Genomic DNA, 23,784 nt, shown 5'->3' on the forward strand with positions numbered 1-23,784 from the left:
TTGACCCGTTTCATAAAACAACCACTAGTGAAATACCATTTGCATTAATCATTTAAGAGCTTTGCAAAAAGATTGCATCTCAAGAGATTTTTCCAGTGAAGTTTACACTTTCCAGCTTAGTTTCATTACTTTTTACATATATTGCTTCATAGCTGCTTGTTGTTCTGGGTGTTGGCTTTAGAACTTACACCTATTACTTCATTCCAAAGGTATACATTGTCACTTAATATACTGAAAAGAAAAATTCATTCCCATGTAATTAGTTTTACCCTGACAACTACAAAAATTTCATTGTAGTCTAATACCTTGCAAAATGAAATTTTGTTTTCACCCTTTAACTACTATGTAACAAGACTACAAAGGAGATGTTTGTACTGTGTTCATATAATAAATAGATTCAGCAACAATTTTTCACATGGTTTCACTAGATTTTTTATGGGTATAGGGATTTGCACTAATGGCTCTCCTTGCAAAGACTAAAACATAAGATTATTATGTATTTGTAGAAATTATTTTCTCTATCCATGATATAATGTTTCATTATGTCATGAATATTCTGTGGTTGTTATCAGCACTAATAAACCAGTAGCAATGACAGTAAATTAGTGCTTGAAGCCATATATCTGGATTAGCAGATATTCTTAGCAGAATTTAGCAATTCTACACCTCATTTTTTTTGTGAATCTGGCTCTGAAATCCATTACTCATGAGAAGCAGATTTAAATCAATGTTGAACATTTTAAAATCCATACTTGAAAGAATCCATACATGCAAGAAAAAGTAAAAAGAGTGAAAAATATTGATAGTTAAATGTTTGTCCCCAGCCTTAGGAAGATGCATGATCCTTGATACCTCAACACCTATATCAGATAAGGAAGATATCCTTGGTTTTTGAACTGATTAAACTTTTAACTTGATAGAAAATTAGATATAAATCTAAGCCTGTAAGAGCAAGTGATGCAGAAAATTTTAAATTAAATATGAAACATGCAAACTGTCAGGCATATGACTTCACTATTATGCTTGATTTAGTGAAGCTCAGTGCCTCAGTGCCTCAGAACCTCAGTGCCTGGGGTGTCTAGCACCCCAGCTTTTCCTCTACTCTTCTTCTTTCTTTACTCTACTGCATTAGTATAGCTCATTTCATAAGAAGCCCTTCTTCAAAGCTGACTAGGTTGGTAATATTGTCTAGCAATAATGTTTTTGAACATTTCCTGGGCTGTTTTCTACAGATATTTACTGGCATGCTAAATGATGACAATTTGAGACACAGTTTTATTTGGAAATAAAGTGATACAAGTTTAGTTTATTTTTTCTGAAAAACAATAACTATGTATATTGTTTTGCTTATGTTAATATATTCTTGATGCCTTTTCTTTGAAATGTTCTGACATCTTCCTCTTTTGGAACAGGATTTTGAAATTTGACAGGAAGAGTGGCCATTGTGGTGAAGATGTAGGTTTCAAAATAAACTCTGACAAGTCTAGAAAAGGCATAAGCCTGCAAAGATCACTGATCATGCTTGTAAGTACTTGATAGTGTTTACCTAATAAGTTTCTCATTATTTTTCACTCAAGTAAGTATGCGCTTATCACAACTCCATGCGTGATCAAACTGTGCATACACCAAAAGTATCAGAAAATTAACATCCATCTCAGGTAGGAGAGAACAGGGGATTTTTTTCCTGGTAACACCTGCTCTCAGCTGGCTTAAGCTCCAGTGCTTGAATTAAAAGATGGGAATCTGCTTTTCATGTGCCTGGGTTATCTTCCAAAAAGGAATTATGAAAGATTAACTGCTTTGATTCAAATGCATAAGGAATTTGGTCTGGAGAAGAGATCAGGATTAAACAATTAAACAATCTTCTATGACTATTCGTGGAAGGGAAGACAGGAACTGTGGACTGAGAATCCCTGGTGGATTGACTCCTGGACAGCAGCTAAGTCGACATGCTGTCACTTACTCACTCCGTCCTGCCCAATAGGACTGGGGAGTGAATCAGAAAAGTAATAATAAAAAAAAAAAAGAAAAGGAGGAGAGGGAAGGAGAGGGGACCAAATAAGTGGTACAGTCACCACCTCCCCCCAGCAGATCAATGCCCTGACAGTCTCCAACCAACTGTTATTTTGGTAAATCTACTAGCCCAAGCTAGTTTTATTGGTGAGTACAGTGTCATAAGGTACACAATATTCCTTTGATCAACTCTGGTCAGCTGTCCCAGCGGTGTCACATCCCAGCTTCCAGCCCAACCCACAGCCAATGCCCTGGGAGGTCAGAGTAACAAACAGAGAAAACCTTGACACTGTGCAAGCACTGTTCAGCATCTGCCAAAACATTGGTGTGTTATCAGAACTGTTTTGGTCACAAATCTTAAACACGGGACCATATGGGCTGCTATGAAGAAAATCAACTCCATCCCATCCAGACCTAGTACAGAGTTGTGCTGGAATGACTAGTAATCACAGCAGAGAAAAGACAGAAAGAGCAGAGAACAGAGACTGGAATAGATGTTGAACAGGGAGGCTCTTCCCTCTACAGAATGAATAGACCTCACTTCTGTATCTCAGTCAAATGACCTATAGACTTACTTACTGAACACCAATCAATTCTTTTTTTTTTTTTTTTCTAAAGGGATAATTATTCTTTGGCTTTTCAGAATTAATTGAATGTTTCACCAGTAAGGTAATTTCACAACTGCTGTGTGAAGCAATGAAAGGTAAAGGATAATTGTTAGGTAAGGAAAAGAAAAAAAAAAAAAAAAGAATCAATAAATTTAGGCTATTCAAATTTTATATTCATTACATGAAATTCAGTGTGCTTTGTATTATCTAGTACTTCATATCTTCAAAATATCTCATTTCAATTGCAACTGGGAGTCCTCAGCAATTCAGATTTGAAGATCTCTAGATATAGTTACTAAAAAAATTAGCTTAAGTGATTTTCCTAAGAAAACAAAAAATCTATGTCAGAGACAAAAGGTGTAATTCCAGTAGCGTAAAGAAATATCATAGAATCATAGAACCATAGAATATCCTGAGTTGGAAGGGACACATAAGGATCATCAATTCCAACTCCTGGCACCGCACAGGTCTGCCCAAAAGTTTAGACCATGTGACTAAGTGACTAAGTCCAATCACTTTTTAAATTCAGACAGGCTTGGTGCAGTGACTACATCCCCGGGGAACTGTTCCAGTGTGCAACCACCCTCTCAGTGAAGAACCTCTTCCTGATGTCCACCCTAAACTTCCCCTGCCTCAGCTTAACACCATTCCCGCAGATCCTATCACTGGTGTTTACAGAGAATAGGTCGCCTGCCTCTCCACTCCCTCTCGTAAGGAAGTTGTAGACCGCTATGAGGTCCCCCCTCAGCCTCCTCTTCTCCAGGCTGAACAGGCCCAGTGACCTCAGCCGCTCCTCATACATCTGCCCCTCTAGGCCCTTCACCATCTTCGTCACCCTTCTCTGGACACTCTCCAACAGTTTAATGTCCTTTTGGTACTGTGGTGCCCAGAACTGCACACAGTACTCGAGGTGAGGCTGCACCAGCGCAGAGTAGAGTGGGACAATCACCTCCCTCGACCGACTAGCGATGCTGTGCTTGATGCATCCCAGGATACAGTTGGTTTTCCTGGCTGCCAGGGGACACTGCTGGCTCATATTCAACTTGCTGTCAACCACAACCCCCAGATCCCTCTCTGCGGGGCTGCTCTCCAGCATCTCGTCACCTAGTCTGTATGTATAGCCAGGGTTGCCCTGTCCCAGGTGCAGGACCCAGCACTTACCTTTGTTAAACTTCATGCGGTTGGTGATCGCCCAGCTCTCCAATCTGTCCAGATCTCTCTGCAAGGCCTTTCCACCCTCATCTGAGTCCACAACTCCTCCAAGTTTGGTGTCATTGGCAAATTTGCTCAAAACATCTTCTAGTCCTACATCCAAGTCATTTATAAAGACATTGAAGAGGACTGGCCCTAAAATGGAGCCTTGAGGGACCCCATTAGTGACCATCTGCCAGCCAGATGTGGCCCCATTAACCACAACCCTTTGAGCCCTGCCCATCACCCAATTGCTCACCCATTATATGATGTTTTTGTCAAGTTGTACGCTGGACATTTTGTCCAATAGGATCCTATGGGAAACCATGTCAAAAGACTTGCTGAAGTCCAAAAAGATCACATCAGCTGGTTTCCCTTGGTCAACTAGATGGGTGATCTTATAAAAGGAAATCCATTTTGTTTTATATTTTATTAAACAAATTTGTTTAATCAAATTTGTTATCTTCTTTTTAACTTCTTTTAACCTCTTTTAACTTCTCTAACTTCTTTTGATATGTTCAATCTTGAAATGAAACCATGCTGTTTTGTTTTAAAATGACACTTGGACCATCTGGAGGTAAAACCAAGCTAATCTACATTATATTTCTTCAGGGGAGAACAAATGATATGGTATCTGACATCTGTTTAAATAAACTGTTGAACTTACCGAAAGCCCCATAAGACAATCATTCAACCCCAAAGCATGAGAAATGCTGTGATAGTTTGTCTTTTCTGAGTAAACTATATACTATATATATAGTATATATCCATTGCATCTGAAAAGAATGCCCAGTTGAATTATGATAGTAGGAGGATAGAAAGGTTGGCCTGGTCAAGATGTTCACTTGAAGGATGCGAAGTGCTGCCAAACATATTAGCCACTCATAGCTGCTTAGTACTGAAAACTCAACGTTGCCTTTCTTTTCATATTCAAAGAGAATGCAGCTCCTTGATTTATCTTCTACTTGAGTCAGCATCATGTTTTCTTATCTTATTAGAGGTAACATCAGTGAAAATGTAGAATGGTATTAACAAAAATAAATAAATAAATAAATAAATAAATAAAATTGTATAGTTGTATTCCAGAGTTACATTACTATTAAACCAAAAAGTTGGTACATTGTGAACTTTTGTTGTGATTTGCATCTCTTTAAAAATAACAATTTAAGTAACAAGAAATACTTGCACTAAACCCCAAATTCACTTTACCTGATATTATCAACTAAGTCTTTGAAAGAACATTAGAAGCACCTGTATTTTAAATTGCAGCTGATAAAACAGCAAAGCTCTTGCTGAAGATAATTACCTAAAAAGGGATAACATCACAGTAGCATCAGACAGTGCCATTCAATTGTCTGTTCTGCCATTTGTAAAGCAATGTGTTATTATTTCTTGATTTAGGATTATGAAGAACATTGCTCAGGTAATATTCACTTCTTTGGCAAGCATTTCATGCACAGAATCAGATAAACAAGATGCTATCTTCTGAGGCTGCTGAAAACCTATCAAACGCAACAAATTCTTTTTTGTCTTTTTAAAAAGTCTAAGTGCAAGCTTTCTCACTCCATAAGCATCTTAGCATGTGATACAGGATCCAAAACTCAAGCCGTTAATATAGGTCTCTTTGAGTTTTAAGAAGACTGAAAGAAGAAAGAAATTGCCTTGGGTTGTCAGTGCTGAAACAGCAGAAAATAGGACAAATATAAAATTTATTAAAAGAGATTTGTTCATAACAAAGAAAAAAAAAAAAGTAGCCAGCTACTTTGAAGAAAATAGTCATCTATATAACTGGTTCAAGTATACAATACTGATTTTGAAACTCTATATCTTTACACAGTAAATGTAATCCTTTTCAATACTTAGAGAACAGTTATGTACTCTATTTATTAAAGAAGAACCTATTAATATATAAAGAAGAAAAACAAAGGAAAAAAAATAAATTCCCTGTGAAATCAGTGTGGGAATACTATCTATGTATGGGGGTGTACCTCAATATATTTCTTTACACTTATAAATGAAACATAATAGCAAAAAGTCACTAGATGATATAAAATAGAGAAGGAAAACCCAGACTTCAGCTTTAAACATGATTTTTTCCTTATGTTAAAAAGAAAATAATGACACAAATGACATCCTGGTCTATTTCCTGTTTTTTAGAGAACGGGTGATCATGCTGGAGCAATATTCTTTTGCACACTACAGATTACTAGTGAGTGAAATACTGCTGAGGAGAAAATGATTCACATTTCATGGAGCTTTTATCAATATTTGACCCAGTCAATGGTACATTTGTCAGTGAAAATGCACTTAAATAGCATATGTTATTTCTTTAAAAAGCTAAGTGTTTTCTTCTAATCTTGGAGGTAATTTGAGCATGGATATAGGTAAGTTTTAGGAAATGCTTCTCTAAGGTAATATCTGGTTTTTATTTTCAAATGAAAGTCATATAACTGTACTTACTACTCTTTGTTTTAAGAAAAACAGAAATGTCATGTATGAACATCAGAGAAGTGTCTGGTATAACATTTGCAAAATACTGAAATATTTCAGGGAGTGGAGGATGTTTGTTTTCTGTTGTTTTTTTAAGAAAATTAAGAAATGAAATGTTATGCTATAATTAAAAAAAAAGGAGAGGGGGGAAGCTGGATTCCAGCACAACTACTTTAGACACTGAGTGATTTAAATTCCAGGTGGCTATCTCTGTTGGAGTGGTGAAGATAAATCTCAAAAAAAAAAATAAATAAAAGCTTCAATTCCTTCCTTCATCAATGAAGGAAGGGTGATATTTCTGAAAACCTCCATTAAACCTAGATTAAATCACCAAAAATCTCCACGTTGTGATCCACTATATGTAAGTTAGATGTCTAGTTATATGTCTACCTTCTTTAGTCAGCTCTCTTAAGTAGGTCTTTCCCAGAACCTAGTGTGTCTCAGCTTCTTCTGAGAAGGATACCTGAGGCTGACTATTTTACAGGAAATATGAGAGTGGTCTTTTATCTTTTCTTTATGCTAGAGCACTTTTCTAAGGAGATGGGGAGGGATACACCTAATTCATATCTTCAGCTGCACAGGAATTAAAATTATATCTTAAGAACATACTTTTAATCATCATGCTGAAAGAGAGAGAAACCTGCTGTTTTTTTCTTTTTTCTTTCCTTCTTTCTTTCTTTTTTTTTTTTTTTTTTTTTTTGGTAGCCCGAAAAAATGCAAAAACCTGAGGACAGAACAGAATATAAAGGTAAGAGGGAACTGGTGTTTCAGCTGGGAAATACTAGAGCCCATTCATTGTAATATGTTTCTATTGTACCACTGGAAGAAACTTAAAAAAAAAAAAAAAAAAAAAAAAAAAACTACTTGCTAGATTAGACCTATTCAAATTAGGTTATTTTACCATATAGAGTCAAATATCCTCTTCTTTTGTAACATGTTTCTTTACAGTTTCAGCAGAAATGGAAAGGTGACTTTCCAGAATCTAAAAGATATGATTTTTTTTCTCTCCCAGGATAATGCAAATCTAAAAGGGAAATTTTCAGATTTCCCTGACAAGTGCTATAAGCAGCAAGCAATTGTGAAGTTACTGAACAGCTCTACAAGCTAAATGATCAGATTTATAACTGTCTTTTCAGAATGCTCTTGTAAATCTTAAATCTGGGTGTCTTTTCCATTGTGCCTTACCCAAGTAGATAAATAAGTATGAAATAAATAATTATATAATAAATACCTAAATAAATACCTCTGAAAATGTGTGAAAGCATTCAAGATGTCAATTAATCCCTTTGATGCCTATAAACTTAGGCACCGCTATAAAAGGATACATACATATGGAATAGCTGTTTAAAAATTAGAAAGGACTTCAGGTGCCCTTGATAAGATTTTAGCACAACTAACACCACTCAGAAATTCACTCATCTGTTTCAAAGAACCAAGTGAGTAGCTTGATGCAGGAGATGAGATGAATATAATCAAATCATTCCTTGTAGAGAAAAGTTCGCCAAACAAGGGCTAAAGGAAAGAAAAAATAATTCAGCCCTAGGAAAAGGTGAAATATTTTATGAATATTTGAATTGATTTGGTGTAGCTACTTTTTCATCGGTCTGTGACACTCTACTATGACTGCATTTTTCTAATTCATATTTCATTTGATTAAAAATAGCCTTAATGCATAAGAAAATGGAAAAAAAAAAAAGGACATGGTTCTCCATCATTTATATTTCATAGAGTTAGATAAAAAATGACAAAAAAATAAAGGTATAAAATATGCTATTAAACCTACCAATTTTATTAGATATATACCTTTCTCAGTAATAATTTTGAAAATTGCCACAATTTTACACCATTTCTGATAGTATCTGAGGTATCCATACACTAATATATACATTCTCCAAATTCACCAAGCACTTGGATAACCTAGTAACTTTTAAGTATAAATTTTGTTAAAATCAACGTAGGGTTGAAAACGTTTTGAGGGACCTCATCCAACTGACTATGAATAGTATTCTCCTTTGCAAAAATTACTCACCTGTTTAAAAAATCCCAAATGCTAGAATGTCAGAAAATGAAAAATGATGGAATACAGCCCATCCCCAAATAAGGTATAAATCTTCATTACTTGTTAGCACATACCTGACAAATGTTTCCTCCCCCAACACACAAATATGTAAAGATGTCCAAAAGTCAAAATAACAGCTTTTCAGAAGATTGTTTTGGATTGAGCCTATAAGATACATCATTTGTAATAGATCTAGAGTTAGAGTACAGGTTTAAAATCTGTACAGCATCATTTAAAGGAGGAACAGGATTAGGATGACTCCATCATGAAGAGCTTCTTCCCCATTTCTGCTTTTACTCTTAGAGATTATTTTACTCCGTGCTAATAAGGATATCTTTCTGTGTCTGCCTGCTCTTAAGTGAGTGAGATAAGCAGTCTGCTTAGAGGAAAATGGTTTTGTATGTGCCCTTGTTTCCTGCACTGGCACACAATAAAGTTAACTGGTATTAATTTAAGAAGTTGACTTTTCTATGAGTGGTGACATTAGTATTTATACATTTTATCTCTTCATTTTCATCTGTTAGTATGAAAAGGTATAAATATGTCTTTTACACAGCAGGATATATATATATATATATATATATATGGAAATAGTGGAGAATACCTGTAATAAACTGAGGGTTTATGCTGCTTGCCAGTATGAATAAGGAAAAGAAAGTAAGGGAGATAACCTTTCTCCCCTTTCTTTCTCTGGTCTCTGCAGTATCTGAAAGTTAAGGAACAAGAGGGCAAAAGTTATGGAGAAAGGTAATTTTGTTCATTAGACCAACTGATAAAGTTGGCAAAGAAAAAGAAGTTTCTGTGCACAAAAGCCTTTCTTCAGAGATAAATAAGCACTGAAGCACCTTTCCCTGAATTGCTGGTTAGGGAGTAAGAGATGTGAAAGGCTTGTTCCCTGCATCCTGATTCTGCTGCTACAATCAACGCAGCAGCATGTGAAAGTTTCAAAGTCACTTATCCCCATTAAAGTTATACTGTGGTATTGCAAATATTAATTGCTAGATGGTGCCTTGCAGATATAATTGTACTTTCTGCTGTGGTTCCACTAAACATTACCATATCACCTCTTGAGAATGGTGACAAAAGCACAGTCAGTCCTCCTTTTCACTGTTGTCTGCTTGCCCCATTGCCTGAATATCTTGTCAAATTTAATCTAAGTCGAAGGAGAGAAGCAGGGTTTAGAGCCATGTTTCCTAACACAGCATTTTTACTTCAGTTATGAAAGAAAGCAGGCTTTTTTTTTTTTTTAGAAATATCTTTGATTCTTGGTAGCATGTATAGAAACAGTACATATGGCCTACAAACTTCTCTATGATGCACAGGCATGCCAGTTTTTTTTTCAACATTTTCAAGTGGATATTTAACAACTATTTGAAAATCCAATATGCAAAATATGACTTTTAAAGTTCTGCTGCATTGAGACATCACAGTCCAGTCACTCTGATAGCTTGGGACTCACAATGTTTCAAGATTCCAACAAGTGTCAGGACAATTGTTCCAATCAAATTTCTATTACATGTGGGAAATTATCCTGGAATTCCCAAGAACCAGATTCACATTGAAATACATGCAAATCCTATTTTAGGATTTTTTTATTATACACTTTGTTAGTTTTTTACATGCTGCATCATATCTTAATTAAGGGACAAAAACTGGCTCTGTATAATAGAAAAGACATAGAATAAAAAGTAAGATAATATTCAGATGAGTTTCCTATAGTGCTGAGAACCAGAAAAATGCATTGGATAGATGGCATTGCTTTAACATAGGAATCTTAAAGGTTTAGACTCATTTGGGCACAGTCATTATTACCAGCATTCAGAGGGAGACACACCATGTCATAGGTTATAGAAGATACCTTCAGCTTTTATTCTCTGATATAAAAGCAGGAAAGTTCAAAAAGGTCCATATTTCTATAAATAAACAATACTCTATTATCATGTTTTGTGAATGTGTCAAGTCTTGAAGAGGCAGATTGTGATCTTGGCTTTTTGCCCACACCAGGAATTAAGAGGCAGTTCAGCATTCATGCTGCCTACATTTGCTGCTTATAAAACCACTACCAATGTTAGAAGCAAGGAGCATACATAGGACCATTGATTCACCTTTTTTACAGGTAGATGGGAATGGTCAACTAGAAGAAACTGTACATCTGGATGTTTCCCTCCAGTGCACAGGCTAAGTAGTCATATAAAACTGTAAGCTCTAAATAAAAGACATACATACTGGCATATTTCCACAACTGAAAAAGGAGAGAAATGTGATAGCATATGACTTTCTGTGGCTTTGAGTCATGATGTGACTTTTTTAGGCTTTTTCATTTTCATTGTTGTTAATGTATGAATGTATTTAATTTTTGCACAATGGTAAAAGAAGTCATTCCTGACTCCTGCTATCTGGAGTTCCACCATTCCACCTGTCCTTCCTAATAAATGAAAGAGAGAGGTTACTCAAGCTCTAGGCCTCTGCTCATCTACACGTGCTCAAATGGTAGTTCTTTCTCTAATCATGCTTTGGACTACTCCAAATATCTCTCTTCAAAACAAAGTCTGAGCAGCCTTTTGGAAACAGTTTTCTTCATGAACTGATCCCAGAAGTCTACACAGATGAAACGATGCCAGTTTTCTCTCCAAATATTCTACACAGTCCTCCAACACCTTCCTCACAGACTAATCACCCAATTGCACATGACAGATCCTCATGTGACACGTCAAAACTGCCAATCCCTTGAGTTTCCTAATAAAAATTAGGAAGCTCTAGGAAGCTGCAACCTAGCTTTCACATTAGTTCAGGCATTGTAATCTGGAAAATAACATACCTGCCACAAAATCTCACACCTGTAAAATAAAGGTGTTCTCTTAAGTCCTTAAGGGTTTAGCTGAAACAGTCAAGTGCTATGCAGTGTGGATCTGAGAAACCTGTACTAGGCTAGATAGCTCTCTGCAGTGTGGGAATGAGCTAGTCCTTTTCACTTATCTCAGACACTGAGACTTGCAGTTCTCAGAAACTCTCACTCTTTTATTGTTTTTTACTTAGTAGTATATGCACAGTCTCATGTTGCTGTCCTCTCACTAGCCATTACTGTATCTCTTTACCCCACTATCTGTATATTCATTTTGTACGAAAAATATCAATAGCTACAACATTGCCCTGAGAAAGCAAATATGTGAATGTGGGAATCCACAAATACAAATCATAATTTAAAAAATGAGACATTTTCATCATTTGGAGGGTCTTTTATACAGATACTGTTTATCTTTTTTTTTTTTTTCAATGCACTAGCAGATGACTATAACAACTTCTAGTGCTATTCTAAAGGCAGACCTCTTTTATAAGCTCAACACTCCAGTCGTCTTCCCACTCATTACATCCTACATGTTGTCAATCTTAGTTTCAAAAACTGTCAGTCAGAAATGCAGTGGGAGATATGTGTAGCATTTTTTTAAGCACACTAAGGTGGGCATTTCTTTCATTTTCCTTTATTCTCTTGATTGCAAAGTACAGTATGTGTCTTACATGCATGCAAGCAAACACAAAACTACATGAAAAATAGTATTTTGAAAACTGAAAACAGAACTTTTGTACAGTAACCCTTACAGCTAATCAAAGTATTTTTGTTAATCAAACATCACCCTGATTATTTAATACAGTTGTTCCAGGTATTATAAGGTCATCTTTATATTTAAGGTTACTAATTGAGTAAGAACAATGACAAAATATTAACAAAAGAGAGAAAATAAAAGTCACAATAATTTGCTGAAGAACATTGTAACTTCTACTATAATGTTTATATTGGTATCAAGAGAAGGAGAAGGAAGAGAAGGAGAAGCAAAAGGACAAGGACAAGGCACAGGAGTGGAAATAAAGCCTATTAGATGTGTGAGTGATCTATCTCAGTATGGGAGTTTAACAAACACCAATATAGTAGTTGATACTAAATAATACCATAAACTAAAGTAAAATCCTAAAATAATAATAATAATAATAATAATAATAATAATAATAATAATAATAATATATAAAATCTTATTTCACCCACCCATGGAATTTCTTTGAAAGATTTTTCTTAAGTGTTTAAAGAACCACATTGCTGCCAAATCCCTCAACAGGCTTTACCCACTGCCACTGGTACCAGAAAATGGCAGTTTCACTAAACCTTATAAAGCTTCTGGTGGCATGTAATTTAAATAACTTGCTGAAGTGGTTTGCCTCAGGGGCAATAAGGTTGACCAACTGGTGATCTGTTATAGTGTTGTAGAATGGGGACTGAAATTATTTTAGTGGTAGCTGTATACAGAACAAAAAAATCTTCAACAGAAAAGACAATAAATAAAAACAAAATAGCATTTTCAATTCTGGGATTAAAAAATATTTTCTTCATGTTTTCTCTTATAGCTGAACTCTTTCAGTGACCATTCACAGAATAACTTGCTGAGGAACTTCGGCAACAGGGTACTTTTCCAATTTAGACCTTAATGACTTTATGGATTTTGGGGAATGATCAAGAAGTTAAGCATGGGTGGTGGTTATTACTTCTTTTAAAAGTACTCTACTTATACAGTTTGAAATAGCTGAAGTCTTCATGTCTGACAAATGTTGGTTGCAATGAAAATATTTACAGACTCCTAACTGCAGTGACTGTCAGATGTTGCTAAAATTACCAGTGTTGCTCAATACTAAAGGCAATATGAGTGATTGTCAGCCACTAAAAGAAATAGGTTCTGTGCTCAAAAAAAAAAAAAAAAAAAAAAAGAGAGAGAGAGAGAGAAAAGGTTTGTCTATTCTAGCTTCCCAACTTTTTAAAACTTCTTTATGTGCTTCAAAATATACTGACTTGCTTTAATGGGGGAATGTTATCACTTCTCTTCCAATCCCTGACACACGGTGTACCAAGAGAATAGACTAATTTTCTATTTGTCTGACTGCTGTTTTCTGCAATGACTCTTTGAACCATAATCTATTTTATGGCTAATCCTTTAGTTTAATTCCCTATTTATTGGCATAACTGACAAGAGAGAGGTAGCTAAATAGCATTCTAAACCCCTCACCCTATTAAGGGGCAAAAGAACTTAAGTACCTAGAGAATGCAGATATCATACAGATGAGCTTCCACACTTCAGTATTTTTGACACTGTATTTCACACTTCCTAAGCATTTTCATCCATAACTCTGCTTTTCAAAATGTTGTTGCTTTATTTTTTGTAAGAAGTAGATCTCAATTCATTGTCTAGAGGAATAGTAGATGCAAAAATCTCTGCATTGTACCTCTGTGTCATTCTTCTCTGCATGTCACATCCAGAAATGAGTGTCATTTCTAGAAATGCAGGGTCATTTCTAAAAATGCAGCTTCAGAATAGAAGTAAACTGATAGCTCATGAGACCACAGTCACAAAGTAGAAAGTACTTAGAAAATGCTAAAAGAAAGTGTGGAGAAGATGGACTAGGGTTAATTTCTGAGCAACTTCAGAGACTGATATTTTTTCATAGATGTTCTGAAGTGCTTCTGACCTCAGCTTACCTTGCTTTTCTTTCCATTGTGAAACACTTAGATATTTTTGGAAAAGACTCTATATAAGGCTAGATTTTTAGTTCAATGAGATACCTATGCATTGGAGTAAGGGAGACTTAAGATAAAGGAATACAAAAATATGCAAAATTACGTGGATGTTGTGAATTCTCTAAATCCTTCCCTTTCCAGAAAGCAAAGAAGTAGGCAGAGCACACATGGGATCATGTTCATTCACCTAGAGCTGGTGAACCAACTAAGTGTGGGATGTAAGACTTTACTGTTGGTACTTGACAGTAGCAATCACCACAATCCTAGTGCCAAAAGTGACAGAGTTTATTAAGAGTTTCTAGAACCACAAACATCCTCTTGGGATGCTCAAATAAGAACAATTCTTGTTGCCATTTACTGATCTGTGTCCTGGAGATTAAAGTAGCCCCAAATTAGCAACTAAAAATGGCAATTTATCTGTTAAATGTTTGTAGAATAATCAGAAGTACTTATAAGTGCTTCAGAATGGTATTGGTCCACAGAAGTGAATGATAACTATATGATAACAGTTCAGTCTATAAAAACATAAGAAAGTAGAAAGAGAAGACAATTAGTAGAACTCTTAGAGAAGGAGAAAGAATAACTCTCAACTACCTGTATAATTGCAATACAGTATGATTCTTCATAACTCAGCTAAATTGTTTCTTGTTTGTGTTTCCTTAAAAGCATGGCTATACAGACATTACCTTAATGAACTGAGAGATAGCAAAGAGATTTTAGCATTGAAAAAATCATCTGAAAAAAAAGGCATTCAAAACTGATTAAATCATGCAGGTGACAAGATGAATTCAGCAGTTCTTTAAATTTTCACATTTATAGAATAATCCTTCAACATAAGCAATTTTAAATCCTTACCAAATCATTCAGCAGGGAGTAGGCTGTGAAAAAGAGATTTGATTAATACAGACTGTATGGTTTTCAGCATTGATTTTTCACTCTGACAAAAAGTACCAAGTAAAAGAAGGTTCCCTGAAGTACTAAAATAGTCTGTGGCAAAGAAATGGGCAAAATTATGAAACATAAATGCCAGATGGCTGTGTTTTCATGTACCAATGGGTGTCATAATACCACTCCTGACTGCATTTTTTTACATAAAAGACACCAGAAATAAAATGTATCAGAAAACCACATTCAGTTCTGAATATCAATTATAGGAGTCCCAATGCAGAAAATGAAATGACTGGCTGCATCACAATTATTTAAAGTGTTTAACATCTCTATACAATAAAAAATTAAGTACAGGCTGCACAAAAAGCTTTCTAAAGCTATCTAACTGAAATATTAAGTGCAGTTTTGCATCTGAGCTCCTATTCCTTTTTCTAGATGTTATGTGTCTTGTTCACTCAGAGCAGGTTTATCTTTTGAGGCTACCAATTAAGCCAAACAAAACTTAACTTTCTTTAACAGTGGCTAATTGTCCAGTTTTGCACAGTAATTTACCCAGAAAGTGTGAAAAGGGATCAATTTACCTGGAGATATTAGTTTCTCAGATCTACCCTTCCTATTGAAGTTCAGCTACAGTTCAGTCATATATGCAGAAGTTCACAGGCCTGAAGAAGATCATGCAATTTCTGTAGTGTAGTAGACAAAGTACATGGGGTACAGTCTGAATTTTGAGTTTGTTCATTTCATATCAGAAAGACACTGAAACAAAAAACATGTATGAAGAAAGGGAATTGGAAATTTGGAAACTTTGGAAATTTAGGGGTTAGACTCTCTCCTGACTGTTCTGGAAAAAATCCTCCCACTCCTCAAGCAGTGTCCCAGAGACTGAAGATCACCTCAAATTTCATAGTCTGAAAGATTGTGAAGTAGTGCTAATAGTGGCATTCTGAACTGCTGTTTTGAGTTTAGGAGTTTAACTTCTGCTTAAAGTTCATTTTAACTGTTCAATGTGAATCTCGCTACCTATAATACTTTATTCAAGCAGCTGAAAGTCTATATTCTACTGCTAGACAATGTTCATCCAGTAGTATTTTAAAGAGCAGAGTTTGAAATGTCAGGCCTTTCCAAAACAAGAGAATGCTTCAAATCAAATTTGTTATAGATATGCAGGTGTTGTGGGGTTTGTTTGTTTTGTTGTGTTTTTTGTTTGTTTGCTTGTTTGTTCCTGGTTATAGAAATTAAAAAAGGAAAGAAAGCAAGTTCTCAAAAACTCCCTGAGTTTTATTTTTTCTGTCTGATGTCTACAGAGTTGTCATAGTTCTAACTGAAACCAGGACAAGAGTGAACCAAGAAAATGGATCTATTTAAAAGACAGTTACAGACTAGACAATACAAGATGAATTATCTACTAGATTAATATTATCTACTACTTTTATTGGATTTTATTATCTTTTTTACTGAAGTAAAATATCTCACAGAAATTTAGAGAAGGTAAATGTAAAGAAAGAAATACAGTTTTCTAGTAGCTGGGTAAAATTAGACTGCAGTGGGATATTTTGGTTAAAGTGAAAAATTATTAACAGGCATATTTAAAATAGAATAGAGATAATAGAAATTATCAAGAGTAACTTTGAAATTTTTTATATCACACACACATGAAGAGCAGTCTTTGAAGATAAGGCCTTGTTGTAGAAATATTTGTTTATAACAAAATAAAATAGTAATTTAATTTTTCAGTGTTGTATCAGAAATGCATTGAAAATAGAACAGTCAAGAGTGTTTTGAATATAGAAAGTTGACCTACAGATGTCCCTTACAGCCCTAACCATTCTGTTTTATTCTGTGAATAAATGTATGACAAGTTAAAGATATTGACATCAAAATGTCTTCAAAAGCAAAAGAAAATGGTGTACATGTCTTTGTGCCAGAATCTTTGCAGAGGTAACTCAAGATATGAGAATGGTGTTTCAGGGTATGTCTTCTCAGGACATCAGTGCCATTCAGAAACAGTTGACAAGGTACGTGTGAACTAAGTCACCTATGCATGCTGTCAAACAACTTAGCACTCCATTTCATTTCACTCTGCAGTTCATTGACTGTTCACACTGCTTGTATGTCAGTTTGCTCCTGGGCTCTCTTTTGAGCTGTCACAGCTAGTTTTCTCTCAGGGAAACTTCAAGTGTGAACCTGGGGATAATTTACTCCAAAGTAAACCTATAGGCAGTACTAACAAAATTGCAACAGGGTTGTCTTGGCACCTGCACCACCACAGTCAAACACACACACAAACTTGTACACAGCAAAACCAGATGTCAGATGCCCACATGTTCTTATGTCATACTTCCACTACTTCCAGCCAGTTCATATAAGCCAACATCTGAAGACAGGGTTTGCTGGGTTTTGGCCTGCTGTATGCTGTGTACTCACACTGCTAGTTTCTCAAAACAAGTAAAAAGGAAGATGTAGACTTCCAGTATTTAACAGGAACATGGTCCCCGGGTTGCAGAGGTATTTGCTGGTGGATCATTGAAACAAGGTTCAGTTCAGAATACAAACACCTCGTGCTGTCAAGTGTCATGCAATTAATATCACATGACATTTTATTAAAACATATCTTGAAATAATTTACAATGGAAGGTACTACCTTCCAAATAGTAACACTACCATGAGAAACCCTGATGAACAAATGATAAAGTTTTCACTCTCTTAGTTCCTTACCACTCAACACAGGGAGCAAGAAGACACATTGAACAGTTTGAACACATATCTTTCTTCAAAATGTATGCTAAATAGCCAGGGTCCCCTGGAAATAAATGTATATGATAATACAATAAAGATGGCATGATAGAGTTGAATGAAGATTCTGCAACCATTTCTCTGTATATGAACACTTATCTTTTAAATCTTATCTTTTATTATTAGTTTATATTTACTAACATGTAGCAGTCTTGTTATCAGTCTTCTCAATCAAGTGGATATACTTGAGCTAAAAACTCATTTTTATAATCCTGGTTGTATTTTTTGTAAGAATAAGATAATATCGAAGCAGCACCATTATTTATGCCTATAGCATAAATAATTTTTGATTTTTTTGATGTTACTATTTGATGTTACTTTCATTTTTTCCAAAACTGTTCATATGAAAATGACACAAGCTGAAACTAGTTAGATAACTACAAGGTGCCAAAATTTATCTGCAGTGACTTGAATATTTACCATATTATTTATCTATTCTTCCTATTTATAAGGAAATTTTAAAATGCTTAGGAGAAATAAATAAATAAATAAATAAATAAATAAATAAATAAAATAAAAAACAGATCAGAGGAAGAGTAGGAATCAAAAGAAATACATTTTTTCGTGGGAACAAAGCCTATTCTACTAAGGTAGATTTGTCTGTTTCTTAGAGGAAAAAAAAAAGCAGAAAGCAAAAACTTAAAAAATGAGGCTTCAGTCTTTATGGTTTTGACACTCTGCTGGCTTTCCCCCAAGATTTCTGTAGAAGAGTGTGTGGAGGCAAAATGTTCTGCACTACTTCTAGGACATACACTTTCCCTTGCCAAGTACGCCAGGGCTCGGTAACACACTCACACAGCCAACACATCTTCAATGTTTAAAGTTTAACCTAAAAAAAAAAAAAAAAATCCACACACTGAATTGAAGGGAAATCAGCATTCCCATTTTGAAGATTTGAGTTAAACCTACCTCAATTTAAATCATTGGCTTAGAGAATTCAAACATTTCCATTAAGTTTAGAGCGGTAAGCCACTCCCTCCAGTAGTCCTGAAAGAACCAAAGAACCATTTCTTCTTCCTTCCTTCCTTTTCTTTAAAATCATTTTCTCTCATCATAGGAAACATGCTGGCAAATTATGAAGTGCAAAGAAATATTGAGATAAGTTAGTGAAAGAGGTGGGAACAGAATTCTATCAGGAACTCCAGGCCTAATTTATGTGCCTTGAAGCTAAAAAAGAATTATATAATGTGAAGTTTTCTATGTCTGACACACACTATTGAAAATTACACAAGAAAATGCCTCTTAGAAATTTTTATGATAATGCTTTTTCCTTGGTTGGCAATGCCATGATATCAACATCCATTAAAAAAAAAAAAAAATGTATATTCTCAATGTTTCAATCTCAATGTTTCTCAGTGTTTCAATCTATCTAAAGAATTCACTGAGTTTATTATACCATCTACTTGATTTGAAGGAGGAATTAATGCAACACCAAAATCTAGTGAGGTATGTCTCAAAAACTAGTAGAACTACTTTTTAAATTACTTGTTCCATCACTTTAATGAAGACATTTGGGAGAAAAAAAATGTATTTACTGAAATCAGAGAACTGATTCTTCATTACAGTAATATAATCAGTGGGAAAAGCAAAGGATTTGCCATAATTTATATTACTATGCTTTCTCAACAAGGAAAATAAAAAGAATCAATTTCAATAAAAGAATCATTTAAACATAGGAGATGACAAGGAAGATAGCCATTCCAAAGGTAGTAGCTGCTTCTAGTCATTCAAACTCAGCATAAAATTAATCTTTATGAGACTTTAGCACTGCATGGTTTTGATTAACACATTATATACAGAAGACTTAAGCAGCAATATATATTTTTTTTTTCTTCCCTTCCTTTGTTATTTATAGGGTCATTTATAAGGCCGTTTGTGTGAAGATAGGGAGTTGTGTAGGGAGTTGTCTACTGCCATCTGTTGATGAATTAAGATAGAACTGAAGTCCACAGGAGAAGGAGATTGATCCCACCATTCCTTGGTGAACATGGGGAATTCTTGGAAATATATTTGAGAAATAATAATAATAATAATAATAATAATAATAATAATAATAATAATAATAATAATAATAATAATAATAATAATAATAATGTCTGCATCAGCTTTCCCAAGTAGTTCTTTGGGACTCACCAGAACTGCATGCAAGCTGTGGAAACACCATGGAAACAAAAGGTTCTGCTTTATAACCACTCAAAGGTTCTGCCCAAAGGTAAAGCAACTGATCCCATCCTGCTGCCAAGTTTTTTGTGAGGAAATAATATGGATGTGATTGCAGGAAGCCATCTTTGCAGTAAAAGAGTGCATTGTTAAAAGTGGTGGAGAACAGCAGCAGAAAATCTAAATATGGTTGCTAGCTTCCTCCCTGATGTGTCCTGAAATTTTCAGAAGCTAACCCAACAGTACAATGGATCAAGACATGGTATTTAAATATGCATAGTGTGTCATGGTTACTGTATTGCAAAAAGACAAACAAATAACATATAAACTCAGACTCAATACTGAAAGGACAGCAATTCTACTTGAGTAAGAACATTGTTGTTTGGTAGGTAGTTTTTGTAAATGCATAGACTGTTTGAATAGACCTAAATCTATATTCAGTAACAATTTTGGACTAAAGTATTGCAAGATTACAACTGTGATTACTTTTCTTTAAATTTATTTTTATATATGTATATTCTTAATTTATGATATTTACAGGGAATTACTGAAATAATTTTTCAGAATTCACTATACTTTAATACTTTATACATACTATATTTTTTACTATACTTTTATACTTTATACATCAGCCCTTCTAAATTGCTGGAAATAATGTAGTTAATTGTCCATTTCTTTATCTTTTGTACCAAAATTATGAATATCTGAAGTAAACATTTTTATTTTTTAAATTACCTATTACTAGTAGAAATTTGATCCAAATACAAGTTTAATAGCTACAAGGTAGGTAATATCTATATTCTACTGCTTATGAATAGAATAAAATATATTTAGTTATCTCTGAGGGAAGTTCGTTAGTTTCTGTTCTGCTCTCTGCCTCACTGTTGTTGTGACACATAGTTCCACCCTTACTGACTAGATTCAGAAAATTCATGGGGTGTAAGTGTTCAACAACCTGCTAATTTGTTCTTGAGACACTTTTTTTTTTTTGTCCTCAGTTGAGTCAAAGCTTTAGGAGGCTTATGGAAATCAAGATTCATTCAGTGAAAATGAAAATTCTCAAACTAAAATTGAAGTTCTCCCGCTGAAATCCAAATACTGCCAATCAAAAACAAAGGATTGTCCATCTGAACCATCATTCATTCCCTACTGCAACCAGAAAACTGATCCCCTTGTATGCTGCTTAGATCATGCGAAGATCTTGATCAGTAAGCCACCATGAGACCTAGTAGCCTGAGGGTATCTCAGATTTCCAAGATAATACTGACACCAAACTATAGCTAGCATCAGGGAACTAAAGAAACTATATAACAAAGGGATATTTGCTTATCTAGTATATTTTCCTGTAATCAGAGAGTTTTTCCACCATGTTGTCCTTTTTTCCTGTTTCCCATTTTTTTCACAATGCTGTACTTGCCCATCTTCTTTCCTTCAATTTGCTACTTCTGGCAGTGCCAGCCTGGACACAGAGCCTAATTTAATACGTTCATTGGATAATACTCTGTTCTGTGTCTCACCTTTAATGTTGATACATTTCACTAGTGAAAGCAGCCTCACTCATTGAGAAACAATGAACTTAAGCACTGAAGTGCAGTTGGTATTTTACTAACTGGTTATATAAGCCAGTGGTTGATAAATTCTTCGGGACTTTTCCCCACATAAATTATTGGGTTCTTTTATGCAATGATGATATATTTTTCTTTGTTTTGTATCTCAGTTCAGTAGCTGCATGTGAATGAATCTTGAACATTAAGAGACCCAGGGAAGGCATTTATTTTTTGAGGCCTTTTAAAAGAAGTTTAAAGTTACAGGTCCTTGCAAAGGCCAAGTGAAGCTCCAAAATATTGGCTTCAGATAACTGAAAAATTGCAAGCAAAAAAAAAAAAAAATTGATTTTGAAACTCAAATGCAAATTCTATAGTAAAATTTAACTATTTAATTTCCACCATTTTTTTTCTCCATGAAGATTTTTCTTCTGAAGATTGCCTACTATTGGGTCTTTCTAAAACAGAAGTTAATTTTTCCCAGAATGTTTAATTCTTCATGTGTCTAAGAACAGCTAAAATTTGATCACATATTTGATGCTTCCCTTTATTGTATGTTTGTATGTGAGAGGTATAGCCTTGTAAAATTTTCTATATTTCCTCTCCCACTACATCCTACAACACAGTAACCTTCACACTGACTGAGAATAGCTGGATACTGCTTCCTGCATGGTTTCTCAATTGCTGGCAATTTACTTGGCCAGATGGGGTTTCTGTGGAGAAATGTGAAGGCTAAGTGTGCCCCTGCAGAGCTCTTGGCTCCTGCTGACTCAGCAAGTGAAGGACACAATCAAATAGTATAACTTTCACCTCTTTTCTCACTTTCTGTTTTGCCTCTTTCCACTCATTGACAACTGTCTGAACTACTATTTCAGGTGACTTTTTTTTTTTCAGTTAGGATCTGCAGTAGCTTGAAATTAAGGGAATCTTTACCAGTCTTACTCTAAGTTCCTACAGAGAAAATGTAAAGTCACAAAGACTAAAGTGAGTCATGAAGCTTTAGCAGACACACAAAGCAGAAGCAGTGCATGTAGGTAATATGAAATGGTAGCTCAGAGTTCTACAGTCATGAATGGAGGATAGTGCAGTGTCTGCATATTGTCTCTATAAGAGCAGCAGAGTGAAGAATCAGTCAGTTTTTGCTATTACTGATACTAGGAAAGCATTAAGAGCAGGAGCAGCAGCTGATATATATTTATTTATTTATTTATTTATTTATTTTTCCGGAGAAGACTTAAAAAAGACTAACTGAGGGCAGATATTGAGGGAAATCAGATTTAAGCCCCATTATAAATGGAAATGTCTTCAAAGAGAGTACTTTTGAAAATGTGCTGAGGCAGCAGACCATTTAAAAGTCATGGGAACATATTCATTAACCACATTAAAGTGAAGGAAAGTCCCATAATACACACATACATTTACAAGTGATTGACTTCAGAATGCCTTAAATCAGCACACAGATATTTTTATAAAAAGTAGACAGCTCTGGGAAACAAAACACTGAAGAAAGCCAACCAGTCAACCAAAAAAGCTTATCAAGAGTAGGACGCAAACAAGTGGGTTTCTGGCTGCATTTTACTTGTACATCAAATATGAGAGTTTGGCGCTCTTCTTTAAAATGGAAATGTGTCCTTTTTTTTGGGAAGGTACACCTTTTTCTTCTTAAATATGTTTCAAGTCCTACTGAACATCCAGAGAATAGGAATATTTTTGCATCTCTCCAGTTTGCAATGAGGTTTAATGAAGAATTACTAATAGAAATCTTGCTATTGAAAACATAAAGCTAGAACTGAATATTTAAAAGCTTACTTTCTCCTTTATAAAGAGCAAAGTATTATTTTAAAAACAGTATTTCATGACTGATTAGTCCTCAGTCTGACCCAATGGCAGTTTTTTTGAATCAGCAAGTCAGTTATGACACGGGGCTTGAGTGGTGGTTTTGATGACAGTGTCTGCATGGTGAGAAAGCACTGTTATATGGGCTGTTCTCAGACTTAGATCTTAAATTTCCAGCATGACTGAGGAACAGTAATGATGCTTTCATTCTTCTACAGGCAGTTAACTGACATCTAATCCTTCTTGCTAATTAAAAACAAGGGTATTTTCTAAAAAGCTACTCTTTCTTCTTTTAAAGTACATACAACAGAAACAAAAGCAGCCTAAATGATTAGTTCCAAGTCTTTCTGCAGATGAAACTAACTTGAGAAAAGTGACCATATTTTGCACATCACTGATAAACAATTTTCTTGTCCTATTGACGAATCTATGATTTTATTGAATTTTACATCTGTCAACAGCTGCTTGCCAAATATTTTCCATCTCTTGTGAGGTAACCAAACCTACTTTAATATATACATGTGCTGAGGCACCAGACCATTTAAAAGTCATGGGAACATATTCATTAACCACATAATACATATATGCATGTATTTCAGGGAAAGGAAGTCCTGAAATTGGACCTAGATAAATCAATTTGTCTGG

At 34.8% G+C, this 23,784-nt stretch overlaps 1 protein-coding gene across 4 annotated transcripts in view; it reads right to left on the reverse strand.

Annotated features, from left to right (window-relative positions):
* LOC311435858 (uncharacterized protein) overlaps nt 1-23,784 on the reverse strand; it is a 55,097-nt gene that overhangs the window by 18,928 nt on the left and 12,385 nt on the right. For 2 of the 4 annotated variants that reach the window (XM_084517362.1, XM_084517360.1), the window contains exon 4: nt 15,388-15,562. In XM_084517362.1, the coding sequence (XP_084373488.1) occupies nt 15,547-15,562 (16 nt within the window). In that variant the 3' untranslated portion in view covers nt 15,388-15,546. Of the gene's footprint in view, nt 1-14,773; nt 14,797-15,358; nt 15,563-23,784 lie in introns of all 4 variants that reach the window. The other 2 variants (XM_084517359.1, XM_084517361.1) reach the window with 2 other exon arrangements.

Source organism: Aythya ferina, assembly GCF_964211825.1.
Source record: "Aythya ferina genome assembly, chromosome: 4".
NCBI classification, from domain to species: Eukaryota; Metazoa; Chordata; class Aves; order Anseriformes; family Anatidae; genus Aythya; species Aythya ferina.